Raw genomic sequence first — 16194 nt, 5'->3', positions numbered from 1 at the left:
CTAGAATACAGCAATTAAAACGATCACAGAAAAATCTAGATTACTTCTACTCCTCTGTTGCCATTTACCAAGGTTGCAATGGAGCAGCAGGCCTCAAAGCAGTGTCTTTGAGGGTACTCCCGGTGTCCACGAAGCTGCTGATCAACATGTGCCCCGCTGTTCCAGGGCTGTAACACAGCTGTTCAGCAGTACACAGGAAGTGCTAGCTGGGAAGGGGAAGGACAGGGAAGGGGCAATGTGGGGGAATGGCACAGAAAGAGATGGAGTGGAGGTGGGGCCTGTGGCTGAGCACGGGTTGAGAACACCAAGGAAAATTAGAACTTGTGGGTCCAGGAAAAATTGTACATCAAAATGGGGGGTCCTTGGACTGCAGAAGTTTGAGAACTGCTGGACCAGATCCTTGAACTTCTGGAAATATCCTACTAAGGCAAGGCCCCATGAGTCTAAGCTGCACCTGGCTGGAACTCTAGTGGCTTGCTCCACTCCAGAAAATAGGCTCGCAACTAAAGTTTTAGTGCCTACAAGTCTCATCAGTCTTACTTTTTGTTCAGATGAACTTCAGACAAACGAGTTTGGTTACACTGGCAGGAGACAGTGCTGCTGCTTATTTAAAATGTCACCTGGAAGGGGGAAAAGGCATTCACATGGCACTGATGTAGCTGGCATCACAAGATATTTACATGCTAGATGTGCTAACGAGTCCTGTGTCCCTTCATGCATCAGCCACTGTTGCAGAGGTCATGTGTCCAGGCTGATGATGGGTTCTACTTGCTAATGTTCTAATGCAGTGCAGACCGAGGCATGTTCATTTTTATACGCAACAGATCCCACCAGCTGAAGGTTGTTTGTTGGTGGTTTGGGTTCTGTAGTTTCTGTATTTGAGTGTTTCATTTTAAGACATCTGAAAGCATGTTCCCACTTTTTGCCTCTTAGATTTTGGCAGGCACTTCAGACTCTTAAACCTTGGGTCATATGCTGTAGCTATTTTTCATTGATACCTCCTTTGTGTTTTGTCAAATCTGCAGTGAAAATGTTCTTAAAACAAACAATGTGAGCTGGGCCATCATCTGAGACTGCTGTAACAGGAATACATGACAGAATGTGGGTAAAACAGAGCGGGAGACATATAATTTCCACCAAAAGAGTTCAGTCACAAAGTTAATCAATGCACTATTTTTAATGAGTGTCATCAGCATGGGTGTATGTTCTCTGAAATGGTGGCCAAAGCATGAAGAGGAATATGAGTGGTTCACACAACTGACATGTAAATAGCCGGCTACGCCAGCTACAGTCCCTCGTGAATATCTGTACCCACGTTATTTGTAAATAAGAAGGTAGGCAACAGTATCTCCCGTAAATGTAAATTAACTTATTTTTCATAGAGATTGGCTGAACGAGAAGTAGGACGGAGTGAACTCATAGGCTCTGAAAAGTTTAACGTTGTTTTGTTTCTGAGAACGTGTGTGGGACCAAAAAAGTACTTTTATAAGTTCCACTTTCATAAAAAAGAGATTGTATTATAGCATTTTTACGAAGTGAATTGAAAAACATGATTTCTTTTGTTTGTCATTTTTACAGTGCAAATATTTGTGATAAACAACATTAAGTGAGGACTAAACACTGTGTTCTATATTGTAGTTGAAACCAATATATATGAGCAACATCAAAAATACTTACTCAATTTAAATTGGCATTCTATTGTTTAGCAGTATGATTGAAACTGCAATTAATTGGGATTAATCTTTTTGACTTAATTGGGTGAGTTATCTGTGATTAAGCAACAGACCTAACAAAAAGCCAACAAACCCATCCCCACTTGTCCTTGGCTCCATGGTCTGTGCACAGTAGTAACTTCATGCTTATCCCCTGAAACTTTGTTCCACCCACATGTAAATCCCAAGCAAGGGGTTTTTGCCACTTCCACAAGTTTCACTCTGGGGCTGACCCTTGTCTGGTGTTAACCTGGTTTGTTCAGTTGGATACCCTGGAGCTACAATGGGTCGCAGGTGGCAAACGGGCCTGAAAACGTCCCAGTGGGTGGGTGGGGTGATGTTCTGTGGCCTGCGGCGAGCAGTATGTTAGACTAGATGATCATAATGATCTGTTCTGACCTTAAAGTCTGTGATGGGTGTCTCATGCTCATGGTCCACGGTCAATCTCTGGGTGCAGGCAGGGGCATGTCTGTACCCATTCCTCACGCCCCACCCCTTCCCCCCCTGCTCTCACCCCTGCATTGCACCCTAACATCACAAGGGCATCAGGGGTTACAGGAGGGGCTTGTTGCTGGGCAGCAGCCATAGTTGGCCCCCCTGCACTGTCTTGAGTTTGAGCTCCCTGGTCTGTGAGTTGACGAGACAGTGAGCTGGGCCATGTCCCCGGGCTGCCTCCAGTGCAGCAGGGCCTCCGTGCAGAGCAGTGCTTCCTGAAAAATGACCGTGATGTGGTTGGGAATTCACAGCTCCTGATTCCTGACCTTATCTCCTCAGATCACAGGTTCTTTCAGAAGTGGGCTGTCATCAATGACCCAAAGGACACCAGGGCAGGAGTGAAAGGGTTTGTGAAGTGTAGCATGTCTGTCTTCGCCCGCGGCGATACAATGGGCTCCCTTCCCACGCCCCTTAGCAGCCAGAACGAGGACATCGAAAAGTGAGTGTGTGCTGCGCGGCTCTGTGCGCGCCCCCTGCCACCCGGGGGTGGCCAGTGCCTCACAGTTCCTAATGGGGTCTTCACACCATTCGTTCTCCAAAGCTCCTGGTGCAGGTTACTGTCTGAGATGGGAGACCAGACTCAACGGGCCCGTGGCCGAGCTGTTGTCACATGTCCTGTACTCCAGGGCTTTGTCTTGCTGTGGTGACAGGTAGAACAAGGGTTATTTCTTCTAGGAACTTGCTGCTGCCTAAGAGAGTCCCTGCGGAGAGACCCTGGGCCAAAATCTGCATTAAGGTTTACCGGGCTGAGGGCCTGCCGAGCATGAGCGCTGGGATCATGGGCGGCTTCTCAAAGATTGTGGGCGAGAAGAAAGTTTTCATTGATCCATATGTGCAGGTCTCATTTGCCGGACAACAGGTAAGTCTCTGCTTGGGCACTGTGGTCTCTGATTCTCACAGCGAGGCCTGGGCGCCCCTCTGTGTCCTGTATGACAACCCCACATCGCTGTCACCTGCGCAGCTGAGCCATTGTTTCAGAAGTGTGTAGGAATGGATGTAGGGAGAACACTGAAACATAGAGAAGCAGCGTGCTCCACTCAGAGCTCACATAGTACTAATGTGAGCAGCAGCACGAGCTAGTAAGAAAGTGGGACAGTCGTGTGCTTAGGGAGAGTCTGAGCTTGCGTAAGTTCCTTGTGGAAAGGAGCAGATTATGAGTTCTTGATGTCAACAGCCCAAGCCACAGATATGGCTGTTTCTAGAACTCACACTGCAAAGTACAGGAAAAAGTTCCAAAGCAATTCCCAGGATGAAATGTCCAGCTCCCCTGGAGTGTTCTGTGGAGTATGGGTACACTGAAAGTGCATGTACAGCCCCAGCCTCTGCCCTGCAAAGCCTGATGTGACTGATTGCCCACCTGTGACTCTGTCTGGCCCTGAGGCCTAAACCATCATCATCAATAACTGTGGGCTCAGCGCCCATTGGTGTCTGATGCCTCTCTCACTATTTCCTTCTATCTTCCCCAGTCCAGTGTGGAGTGGCTTAGTTTCTGTAGACTAGCTCCGCACCAATCTGCTATATCATCTATCCATTCTCTGTGGGGTCTGCCTCTCCTATTCAAACCATCCATTATGCAAATACCAGGGTCTTGATTTTTTTGTTCATCGTTCATTCTGCAAATATGACCAAATAGTTGTAGCTTCCATTTTATAACTTTCTGCAGCAGGTTTTCTTTTGGCTGAATCTTCCCATATAATTCCTCATTGGTGACCTTCTGCATCCATCCTATTCTCAGAATCTTTCTATAACAACTCCTTTTGAACGCCAATATTCTTCTTTTCAAATCTTGCATTATCACCCATGTTTCCCATCCACACAACATGCTGCTGAATACACACGGTTTCAAGACACTCAGCTTCATTCTTAAGCTAATCGCTTTGCTTTTCCAGACCTTATCCATCGCCTTCAAATTCACTCTTGCTTTCGCTATTCTAGTTGCTGTTTCCTTCTTACAGTCTAGATCATATGTTATGTTGCTTCCCAGATGTGTGAACTTCTCTACATTTTCTAGTTCAATACCATTGACACTGATCTTCCATCCTATTTCCTTATTTCCAAATACCATTGTGTTTGTTTTATTGATGTTCTTAGTCAGTCTGTACAGCTTCCCTTATTCATTTAACACCTGCACCATTTTCGTTAGCTTCTCTTCATCTTCCTCAATGATAAGTATATCATCCGCATACCTCAAGTTGTTAATTCTTTTCCCATACGCAGATATCCCTTCTCTCTCTTCCTTGGTCTTGTCCACCACTCTCTCCAGATGAACGATGAAGATACTTGGTGATATTGGATCTCCTTGTCTCGTACCTCTATGTGTTTTAAACCAACTTCCCAACTCCCTGGATGTTCTCACCGCTGCCTCTGCATTATCATTGATATCCTTCAACAACCGTATCAGTCTGCTATCCACTCCATATGACTCTAACACCACCCAAGTCACTTTCTGATCTATACTGTCAAATGCCTTTTGAAAATCAATGAAGCAAGTGTAGATGTTCTTGTTCTTTCGTTGAGCTTTCTCCGCTATCGGTCTTAGTACCAATATCTGCTATATGGTACTTCTAACTCTTCTGAATCCCGCTTGCTCATCTGCTATATGTTTTTCTATCTGCGATCTTAGTTTCTCGGTCAGTATCATCATCAGCACCTTACCTAGATGACTCGTTTGGACAATCGTTCTGTGGTTCTTGCACTCCAATGTACTTCCTTTCTTGTGTATTGTCACTAGCACAGTTCTTGTCCATTCCTTAGGTGCCTTCCCTTCTTTCCATGCTATGTTACATAGTCGATGTATTTCCTGAATCATGCTTTCTCCACTGTATTTGATCACCTCTCCTGTGATCTTATCATTTCCAGGACTCTTACTGGTCTTTAGTCGTTTCACTGCTTTTTCTACTTCCTCCTTCGAAATATTGGTCTTGCTCTCGATGCTCGGGGGAGATCTCTCTTTCAGTTCCTCAATCGCTCTCTCTGAGACACCCGGGTCCAACTGTGCTTTGTATAGATCAGTGCAATATCTCGTCCATCGCTGCACAATTTGTTAATCTTTCACCTGGTCATTCAGCCTTTCTCTCAGCTCTGTAGTCCCAAAAGAAATACTTCACTCCTATGAAACCCAGAGTATGATTGCAAGATGCATGAGAGGACAGGAGCAGTGATTCCCCTAGATTTCTCTTCATACAGCACCTGTTCCCTGGGGTTTCCAAATCATTTTTGTTGCCCTTTTCTGAACCTTTTCCATGCAAAGGTAATCTTTTTTGAGATGAGGCAGCCATATCTGTACACAGTATTCAAGATGTAGGCATACCTGGATTTACAAAGGGGCAAAAAGATATTATCTGTCTTATTTGCTAGCTCTTTTTAATGATTCCTAATATTCTGTTTGCTTTTCTGACTGCTGATGCACATTGTGCGGAGGTTTTCAGAGAACTAGCCACTATGACCAAGATTTCTCTTGTGAGTGGTAATAACTAAATTAGTCCCTATCATTTTGTACATGTACTGGGGGTTAACGTCCTGAAATGTTCTGAAAGTTCACAACCCAACAAAAGAAACAAACTTTTCCATCCTACGGGACGAAGTTGAAGCAGCCATTAAATCGCTAGAGGCAGGCAAATCACCTGTCATAGATAACATCCCATCTGAACTTGTAAGAAATGGAGGCAGCAGTACAGTTGACATACAATGATTTGCAACAAAATACGGCAGAGTGGAGAATGGCCAACAACTTGGACTAAATCACTAATTATAACGCTTCCTAAAAAAGGAAACCTACAGTTATGTGAAAATTACAGGACCATCAGCTTAATTAGCCACTCTAGTAAGGTGATGCTGAAAATCATACTGAACAGACTAACACCCCAGGCTGAGAAGATTATTTCTGAAGAGCAAGCTGGTTTTCGGTCAGGCAGGAGTACCACTGAACAGATTTTCAACCTATCTATACTCTGTCAGAAATACAGTTCACATCAGCAAGACCTGTACCACGTTTTTATTGATTTTAAAAAGGCCTTTGACAGAGTTTGGCACGCAGCTCTGTGGGCAACAAAGAAGCAATTTAACATCAACAGTAAACTCGTTGACATAATTAAAAATTTATATGTAAAGGCCAGCAGTGCAGTATTATTCGATGGTGCCGTTGGTGCCTGGTTTCGTACCACTGTACGAGTATGACAGGGCTGCATACTCTCTCCTCCCCTTTCAACATCTTTCTGGAACGTGTCATGATGGATCCTCTAGATGACCACGCTGGAACCATAAGCATTGGTGGTCAATCTATAACCAACTTACGCTTAGCAGATGACATTGTTGGGCTGGCAGGGAGTGAAAAAGAACTAGATAACCTTGTTAAATGCCTCGATAAAACTTCAACAACATATGGCATGGAAATAAACGCAGAAAAGACAAAACTCATGACCAACAATCCTAAGGGCATATCTGCAAAAAATCCATAAAACAACAGAAATTGGAGGAAGTAAAACAATTTAAATATCTAGGGTCGATCATCTCTGATGCAGGTACAAAACCAGAACTACTCGCTAGAACAGCAATAACAACTGCAGCAATGGCAAAATTAAAACCAATCTGGAAAGACAAAAACATATCCCTAAAGTCAGAAGTAAAACTCATGCAAGCTCTTGCACACTCCAGCTTTTTATATGCTTGTGAGACCTGGACTCTGACAGCAGAACTAGAGTGCAAGATCAAGGCCCTTGAAATGAGGCTATACTGCAAGCTTCTTAACATCCCCTACACGGCACATATGAATAACGAAGAGGTCAGAAACATCATCAACTCAGCAATAGGACCTCATCACGAGCTACTATCCAGAGTGAAAAAGAGTAAACTAAGATGGTATGGACACGCAACGAGATCATCAGGCCTGTCCAAGACCATATTGCAAGGCACAGTCAATGGCAAGAGGAGACGTGGCAGACAGAAAAAGAAATGGATAGACAATGTTAAAGAATGCACAGGGATGAGCTTTGCCGCAACTCAAGAACTGGCACACAACTGCCAAAGATGGAGAGACAATATAAGGAACGTTGTCATGAAGGCGCCCCAATGACCTCGGTCAAGGGACGGATGATGATGATGATGATGAGTGGGGGTTATGTTTTCCAATCACCATTACTTTGCATTTATCAACATTAAAAAGAACAGCAGCTCCATTGTTTTTCTTATGAACAGAGCCATTTGGTGTAAGGTGAGTGGGACAATAACTCTGGGATCATTGTATAGGTTCTGTTGAGAGCAGGTCAGCATCTCACATTTACTTCTCCCTCATTTCATACATTCTTTCTTCTGCCCCTCCAGGGCAAGCCGTCACCCTACACCTCACCTCAACGTCGCATGGCTGGCTCTGGCTGGGTGAGGACTGGAGCCCCTAAGTCCTGACCCTGGCTGAGCTGTGAGTGTGCTCCTGCATGGGCCTGGCTGGCCTGTGCTCGGTGTGGGGAGCTGCCACAGCTAGTCAAACATGGCTTCACAGTGCCTCTACACAGGCTGTTGACACCTTTAACCAGTGTTTAAGTGATTTGCCCTGTGTTTTCAGTGAGGGCAGAGCAGAGGACCAGGGCCTCAGAACCACATGCTAATGGGGAATCCCTGAAGACCCTGGGGGTGTGGAGGGTTCTGCACAGATTTTCCCAGACTGCCTCAGTGGTTTCTCCTGAACCTGTGGCTGTCTTTGATGCCACCGGAGTTCTTTAGTAGTGCGCTGTGTGGTCCTCATGTCTCTCTTTGCTCCAGGGGGAGACCTCAGTGGAGAATGACACTGCAGAACCAGAGTGGAATGAGCAAATCAGCTTCATTGAGATGTTTCCCCCTCTGGCAAGAAAAATAAAAATCCAAGTGCTGGACGATGCGAACATTGGTGACGTGGCGCTTGCGACACACTTTATCGACCTGCAGCAGATCTCAGACCCAGGGAGGAATGGTGAGTCCTCTGCTCTCCGTTCTTCTGGCCTGTTCCCTGCCACCCGTATCTGTCCGTAAGCGTGTGTCTGCAGATTAGTCCAATGTCTGTGTGTGGGTTGGAGCGGGGGTGTCCAGAGGTTATGCCAATGTCTGTCTGTGTGGAGTTGTCTGTGGGTTACTCACATGTCTGTCTGTGGGTGCGTGTCTGCGGGTTACTCACATATCTGTCTGCGTGGGGTTGTCTGTGGGTTACTCCCATGTCTGTCTGTGGGTGCGCGTCTGCGGGTTACTCACATATCTGCCTGCGTGGGGTTGTCTGTGGGTTACTCCCATGTCTGTGTGTGGGTGAGCGTTTGCGGGTTACTCACATGTCTGTCTGCGTGGGGTTGTCTGTGGGTTACTCCCATGTCTGTGTGTGGGTGAGCGTTTGCGGGTTACTCACATATCTGTCTGCGTGGGGTTGTCTGTGGGTTACTCCCGTGTCTGTGTGTGGGGTGAGCGTTTGCGGGTTACTCACATGTCTGTCTGCGTGGGGTTCTCTGTGGGTTACTCCCATGTCTGTGTGTGGGGGAGCGTCTGCGGGTTACTCACGTATCTGTCTGTGTGGGGTTGTCTGTGGGTTGCTCCCGTGTCTGTCTGTGGGTGAGTGTCTGTGGGTTACTCCCATGTCTGTGTGTGGGTGAGCGTCTGCGGGTTACTCACGTGTCTGTGTGGGGTTCTCTGTGGGTTAGTGTCTGTGGGTTACTCCCATGTCTGTGTGTGGGTGAGCGTCTGCGGGTTACTCACGTGTCTGTCTGCGTGGGGTTCTCTGTGGGTTGCTCCCGTGTCTGTCTTCTCTCTGAGTGTGCTTCTGTCTGATTTTGCTTGATGCAGGCCTCTCTCCAGGTGTGCCTGTCAGCAAAGGCAGATCCCAACCATTTAGCTGAAGTGTTTCTGTCCCTGCAGGCTTTAACCCCACCTTCGGCCCTGCCTGGGTGAATCTGTACGGCTCTCCCCAGAATTCGGCCCTGCGGGATGTGCACCAGGATCTCAACGAGGGCCTGGGGGAGGGCATATTTTACCGTGGCCGCCTCCTCCTGGCCATTTCAGTGGAGGTTTTCAGCAGCCCCAGCGCCGTAGAAGGCCAGCGCAAAGAGGGGTTGAGGGGCACCCTGAGCAAACTGACCCTGAAGAAGAAGAGTAAAAAGTCCAAGGAGAAGGCCAAGGCCAGCACCAAGGAGCAGAGCCAGCGGGCAGGCGGGGAGGAGGCAGGTGGCCCTGAGGAGGCAGAGCAGCCCAACGAGGTGACTGTGGAAGTGGAGGAGCTCCATCCGCTGCCAGAGGTGGGCATGCCAGGAGCCGATGGGCTCTGCCAGGGGAGTTGAGTTGTGTGTAGAAGGGCTGGATCTGGAGTAACTGGTAACTCACCCGCGCTGTTCTTGCTGTGCCTCTCAGGTGTGCACCTAGAGAGGCCCTGTATGAAGAGCTAAACGCCAGTGGGGCCTTGCCTGTGTCCAAGGGGTTTGTGCTCTTGTCCAGCAGCAGGCCTGCATTGCAACTCGGTCTGTGGCTAAGGCTGCTTTGGCCATACGTGTTGACTTGGCGTTTTCCCCAGCCCGGGGTGTGCTCAGCCCCTGCTTTGCTCTGATACCACACTCTGCCCCTTCACCAGAGGCTCACCTTGGGTCTGCCTCTGTTCCTACTCCATCCCTCTGCAGCCTGCCCTCCCTCCCCCCCACCTACCCATCCACCATTCTCCACACCTAACGAGACCCCCCGCCCCTGTGTTTAATGGACTGTCTCTTATCTGAGCTTGTGGGAAGGCCTCCCGCCATTTTCAAAAACTAAGCAAATTGTCCTGTAGCCTGCAAAGTAGGGACCTGCTGTTTAAAGAGCTGCCTGGGGCAGTCTCATTAAATGGAGCCTAGGTGCTGGGCAGCCAACCTGCCTCAGCGCTGGCCTGGACAGTCATTACACACACGTTCTGTCACCCTTTTTGTCGGTTTCCAGGAGGCTCCCCTCTTCCAAGAGGCATCATTTGCATCCTGCCTGCCCTCAGGCAGCGTCAGCCAGCTGCTGTCTAGCGCTGTGTCTCTACAAGGCACCAGGGAAGCAGGGAAGCCTCCAGCCAGCTCAGAGAAAAGTAGGGAGAGAGAGCTGCATCCATCAGGAGTGTATTGGCACCTTAGCCTGCAGACCCTCTTGGGCTTTCCCTGTGGCCTCGCCTGAGCACTGAGGCAGGGGAGAGTCAGAACTGAGCTCTGGCAGACAGATGGTTCCAGTGCAGCCTCAGGAATCTTTGACAGGAACTGGGGATACCAGCCTGCAGCAGTTCTTTCCTCTCTGCCACACCCTGACAGTCAAGACAGCTGCTCCTCATGGCCCATGGGGCAAAGGTCCTGCTGTGTGAGGGTCCCAGCACCCAGTTACCACTCTCAGGCCCCCGGGCCACTGTTCTGCTCGGGATGTTTTTGACACGAGCTTCGTGACAGCTGGGCTGGTTTCTGTCTCCCTGTTTAGAACGCAGTGGGTGCGAAGGAAGAATTCCTCCTCTACACTGCCTTCTTTGAGGTGACAATGATGGACCCCTCTGTAGGCACCAAGCCAGTCCATTTTGAGATCTCAATAGGTAAGTGCTTCTGGTGCTCCTGTTTTCTGGAATTAGAAGTAACAAAGGGAATATATTTCTGAGCCTCCTCAAGAGATATTATTCCCCAGCCACATAGTTCATGGTTCTGGCTGTGCAGTGCCTGAACAGACACACAAAACCACACAGCAGAGTGTCACAGCTGGAAGTACCCTCGAGGCTGTAGGGGGAAATGGCTAGGTCAGCTTATGGAGGTAAGTCATGCAGCCACATCAGGCCTTTTTAGAATGAGTTAGAGACTGTCCACATTCCAGGGATGTCCCTGAGTTGCGGTTTGGTGAGACATTAGGGTGTGACTAGGAGAGAGGGATGATGAGAAGGGATTGCAGAGTATGGGAGAGAGAGAGAAATGGGGGTGGGTAGTGGGGAGGCAGTAGAGGAAGCTGAGGGGCTCAGCGTGTGGAGGGGTGAGGCCAAGCAAAGTCCAAAGTCCCAAACTTCAGAGTTAAGAGGATGACGGTTCTGGGAAACTGCAAAGGGTCCTGCCTGCTGCTGCTGCTTTCCCCTCTGCAGTGGGTTGGGAGGGGGGCAGAAGGGAAGCTGTGGAGCCTCGCTCCGTCCTTCTGAATCTAGGGAGGATGATGGAGCTAAAGCTGTGAGCTTGCATGTCTGGCCATCCAGAACCTCAGCTTGTGTGCGTCACCTTCTGATGGGCATGAAGGCACTTCCCACGCCTGGTGCGCTGCAGCGTTTTCCTTCTCTGGCACTTGCTCGGCGTACTCCATGGTGGACAGTAGCATTCTGCCAACGCCGCACTGCAGCCGACATTGGGTTTAACCTCTGACCAATACTTGTGTTTGCAAGGGAACTACGGGAAAGCTGAAGAGATTGTGACCAAAATGCCCAAAAAAGGTGAGAAAGGAGAAGGGCCTGAAGACAAACAGCTTCTGCTGGATTCCAGTTCAGAGGATGAGCTGGACATTGAAGTTATGGCCCCAAGTCCAACACTACAGACAAAGTCCATGACAGAAAGTCAAAGGCCGGAGCCCACCGAATATGACAGGTGAGTCCTCAGCGCAGTGTACACTCACATGAGCCTCCTCCGCGAAGAGCCTTTGGCCGCTTATTCATCCCGTAAGGGGATAACCAGACTCTGCTTGGCTACCTGCAATGTGCGAAGCCCTCAGAGGCACAGGGGCAGAGATGGTGGCAGAGGGGCACAGGGGCAGAGATGGGCAGAGATGGCAGAGCTCCTCGCTGACGCCGTTCCCCCAGGTGGTGTGATGGTCCATGGCAGTTGGGCTCCTCGGTTCCCTTGAATGGAATGGCTGTTGGAGCCTAAGCCCTGGACTCATGCGGCAGCTGGCTAAGGGCTTCACTCCCCAGGAGAGCAGTGGTGCCGCCCACAGTGGCAGAAATACCAAGCTGGGTACACTGAGTGTTCAGCATCCCGCATACTGGCGAAGAGGTGGTCCAGTGCACACATACGTGTCTCATGGACCTGGAAGGGACCTCGAGAAGCCATCGAGTCCAGTCCCCTTCCCTCATTGCAGGACCAAGCACCCTCCCTGACAGATTTCCTTTAATCTATTTGCCCCAGACCCCTGAATGGCCTCCTCGAGGCCTGAGCTCACAACCGTGGGTTTAGCAGGCCAGTACTCAAACCACTGAGCTATCCCTCCCCGAGTGAGGATGGGGTGGAGGGTCAGCAAGTGGTGTTTCTCTGGTACTGGGAATCCCCCTGAATGGGCAGGGAGATGATTGCTCTGGGACCAAAGCCAGGAATTTAGCTCTTCTGCTGTGGGTGCTACAGGGTGTTGGAGCTGTGTAGGCACCAGAGTCCATTGAGCCTTCATCCCAGGGGAGGGGGAGTGAGACCTGATTGTTGTGGGCACCGGGAGGAACTCAGTCACACTTGGCCTTCTGCTGGCATCAGAGGCCAGTTCTTCCAGGCTATTGGCTGGGTTAGGCCTGCCAGGCTCCACAGAGCTTTCTCCAGGTCTGTTGAGGCTCTTTTCGCTCATTTGAGATGGCAGAGGACAAATCCACTGGGTTCAGACTGGTCACTCCTGCAGGGTCCAGGAGAGACGAGAGTGCTCAGTGCCATTTCTACTGCAGAGCAGGACACAGCCTTGAGCATTGCTCTGCTTGCTGGGACCTCCCCCTGGCACCTCCAGAGAGCAGTCTTCCACCCTGACCAGTGACAGTGCCATGCAGCCCACCTGCCTTAGAGATTTGCTGTTGAAGGTTCATGATTGGTGCCAGAGTCCAATATCAGTGGCCTGACAAGCTTGACTCCCAAAGAAGATTCTGTGTCAGAGGTCTTGACGGAGCCAATGTGCGGGACAAGTTCCAGTGCTGAGGGTCACTGCAGGCTGTCCTGGAGGAGATCTTTGACCCCCCCCCAGTGGGGAACTCTGCCATGAGCCCTATTTCAGCCTTTGCATCCAGCCTGTAAGGCAGGACAGATGCTGTGTGGGAGCTGGGTTAGTTGACAAAGGTGCTTCAACTCCTCAAGCACAGACTCAGGCACCTAAGTCCATTTTAGGTGCCACTGAGAGCCAGAAAACTCCAGATTCCTGTAGGGGTCTAAACTCACTTGGTGCCTAAGTCTTCGGGGTAGCAGTTCCCTTGGTACCTGTGTTTCTGTCTCTCGGTGTGAATGCCGCTGCCTCCTTTGGGCAACCATACAACTGTCTCCTGTCGAAGCCCAGAGTAGTTTGTGAATCCAGGATGATACATCTTTGCTCAGTGGAGGCGGGTACCTAGAGGCCACCTGGTGGATCAGGTTTCATTCAGAATCTGCCCGTAGGTAATTCCAACCTCATAATTTCATAACTTTATCCCAGGAGTTAGAGCAAGTCACCTGGGGCATGGGCAAGCCTGTTGGTGGGAGGGGGTGCAGGGGTGAGCTCTAGCCATGGGTCTCACCCCACAGACAGATTGCTCCATGCTGTGGGCTATTCTCGGGGTGGGGAGGGCGTTCCTCAGTCTTTTCTGTCAGTGTTAGTCCACTGTGCATTGAAGAGTCACTGTGGGAGGGGAATTGAATCTCCCACCCCCGGCGTGCCCTGCACCGAGCTACAGAGTCAGTCTCTCCTTCTGGCCCAGTACGCAGTTTGTCCCCAGCGTTTCACAGGTGAGATGGAGAGAGCCCCGCATCAGACAATCCCACAGTGCAGCATCAGTGCCGCTCCTGAGCGCTGAGCGCTAGAAGATGGCTGTTCAAATCCTTCCGCCTTTGGGGGATGGGGGAGTGAATGTGGCTCTCCATGTTCCATGCAAGTGCTCCAGTTGCTGGGTAAATGTTATCACGGGATGGCACCTTTCCTCCTCTGGCTGGTCAGCAGGGCTTTGTCTCCTGCCTGATTCCTTCTCAGCAGAAACAACCTGGATGCCCTGGGCCTCCTGTCCTCCCAGCCATGGGTCATAGCTAAGGCAGCAGCAGCAGAGCTGTGTCCCCCACACTTGGTTCCCCAAGACACCTGATGTGTTGGGATGGCTTTGGTCTCTTAGTATGAGCTGTAACCTGCTCTACCTGCTGCTCTCAGTTCTTACAGCTGCCTGCCCTTGCTGCACGAGAAGCCCTGTGTGTACGTCTGGAGCTATTGGGAAGATCACACCTGGAGACTCTACAATTCCAACTGGATTGTCAAAATAGCGGAACGCCTGGTAAAGTCTAGCAGTGATGGGGCAATGCCCTGCTTTCCCCGACAATGCTGCTTCGTTTCTCGGGGCTCAGTGGGTACGTCTACACGTGAAGCCTACATCGAAGTAGCCTATTTCGATGTGGCGACATCGAAATAGGCTATTTCGATGAATAAAGTCTACACGTCCTCCAGGGCTGGCAACGTCGATGTTCAACATCGACGTTGCACAGCACCACATCGAAATAGGTGCTGTGAGGGAACGTCTACACGCCAGAGTAGCACACATCGAAATAAGGGTGCCAGGCACAGCTGCAGACAGGGTCACAGGGCGGACTCAACAGCAAGCCGCTCCCTTAAAGGGCCCCTCCCAGACACAGTTGCACTAAACAGCACAAGATACACAGAGTCGACAACTGGTTGCAGACCCTGTGCATGCAGCATGGATCCCCAGCTGCAGCAGCAGCAGCCAGAAGCCCTGGGCTAAGGGCTGCTGCACACGGTGACCATAGAGCCCCGCAGGGGCTGGAGAGAGAGCGTCTCTCAACCCCTCAGCTGATGGCCACCATGGCGGACCCCGCTATTTCGACGTTGCGGGACGCGGATCGTCTACACGTGCCCTACTTCGACATTGAACATCGAAGTAGGGCGCTATTCCCATCCCCTCATGGGGTTAGCGGCTTCGACGTCTCGCCGCCTAACGTCGATGTTAACATCGAAATAGCGCCCAACACGTGTAGCTGTGACGGGCGCTATTTCGAAGTTAGTGCCGCTACTTCGAAGTAGCGTGCACGTGTAGACACGACTAGTGATTTGTTTTGTGAGGTTGTGGGAGGTTCAAATGTTTCTGAGTTTGATGTCAACATCCAATACTTGGGGATGTTTGGGGCTTTCTCTTTATGTGTACTACAGCGAGAAATTGTATCTCACCTATGTTACCGCTCGTGTAGTGCACACCAAGAGTGAGCTCTCGCCTGTTACCGCTGGCATAATGCACACCGAGAGTGAGCTCTCGCCTGTTACCGCTGGCATAATGCACACCGAGAGTGAGATCTTTTTATAAGGCTCTGGCAGGTGCCTTAACTGAGCACCGATTAAAAGCAGCACATTGAAATGCACTAGACAGACTTCAGCATGCCCCAGCAAGCTCTACTTGGACCCGTCAGTGTGCAGTAGTTTGCTGTGTACAAGCCTTTAGATACAAGTAACTAATTCTGGTGTTTTCCCAGCATTCCTTGAGGTAACAGGTTCATTTTGTCAGGACATTGCTTTGTAGTTAAAAGTGAAAATTGGAAACCCAGAGATGTGTTGTTAATCTGTCAGGGGCCAGGATCTCTCCCCCGCTGCAGTGAGTGCATTTTGCAGGGCTGAGCCGGGTTGACCCTAAAGAGCATCGTATGTGCTGTGGTAAAATGGTGAGAGCTGGGTATACTATTCCATGGTCTGACATGCTGTCTGTGGTAGCAAGTGCATGCAGAATGCTGTCTTTAGAAACGTGCTGCATTGCTGTGTTTTGTGACACAGGTTCTTTGGAGAGCTGCGGTGACCCACAAAAAAAACTTGTTCTCAGTCTTAATTTCTCACTTGAGCGACTACTTAGGGCACAGTTGTTTCCTTGGAGCCAGGCATCGGTGTTTGGGCTGAGACAGCTGAAACAGAGGTCACCCATGTGTCATTCTGACCACTTCTGTTCCAGGGCTGCTTTATATGGTGTAAAGCTAAGAGGTGCCCACATCAGTGATTCTCCTCCAACAGGAAACTGATCATCAAGGCCCTGACATTTGCTACCTTTTGGCAAAGGGGCCACAATGCCATTTTAGGTGAACTCTTTGGGCCGGGCCATTTAGCAGGG

General features: G+C 49.9%; 1 protein-coding gene across 1 annotated transcript in view; it reads left to right on the top strand.

The window, feature by feature from the left end:
- Positions 1 to 16194, top strand: part of LOC142022095 (fer-1-like protein 4) — a 94370-nt gene that overhangs the window by 27954 nt on the left and 50222 nt on the right. The window contains exons 12-18 of the mRNA XM_075011592.1: positions 2487 to 2646; positions 2883 to 3066; positions 7962 to 8148; positions 9075 to 9451; positions 10629 to 10737; positions 11560 to 11758; positions 14247 to 14367. Coding sequence (XP_074867693.1) covers positions 2487 to 2646; positions 2883 to 3066; positions 7962 to 8148; positions 9075 to 9451; positions 10629 to 10737; positions 11560 to 11758; positions 14247 to 14367 — 1337 coding nt within the window. The remainder of the gene's footprint in view (positions 1 to 2486; positions 2647 to 2882; positions 3067 to 7961; positions 8149 to 9074; positions 9452 to 10628; positions 10738 to 11559; positions 11759 to 14246; positions 14368 to 16194) is intronic.

The sequence above is a fragment of the Carettochelys insculpta genome, chromosome 17 (genome assembly GCF_033958435.1).
Source record: "Carettochelys insculpta isolate YL-2023 chromosome 17, ASM3395843v1, whole genome shotgun sequence".
Lineage (NCBI taxonomy): Eukaryota > Metazoa > Chordata > Testudines > Carettochelyidae > Carettochelys > Carettochelys insculpta.
This window is presented reverse-complemented; position numbering and strand designations above follow the sequence as displayed.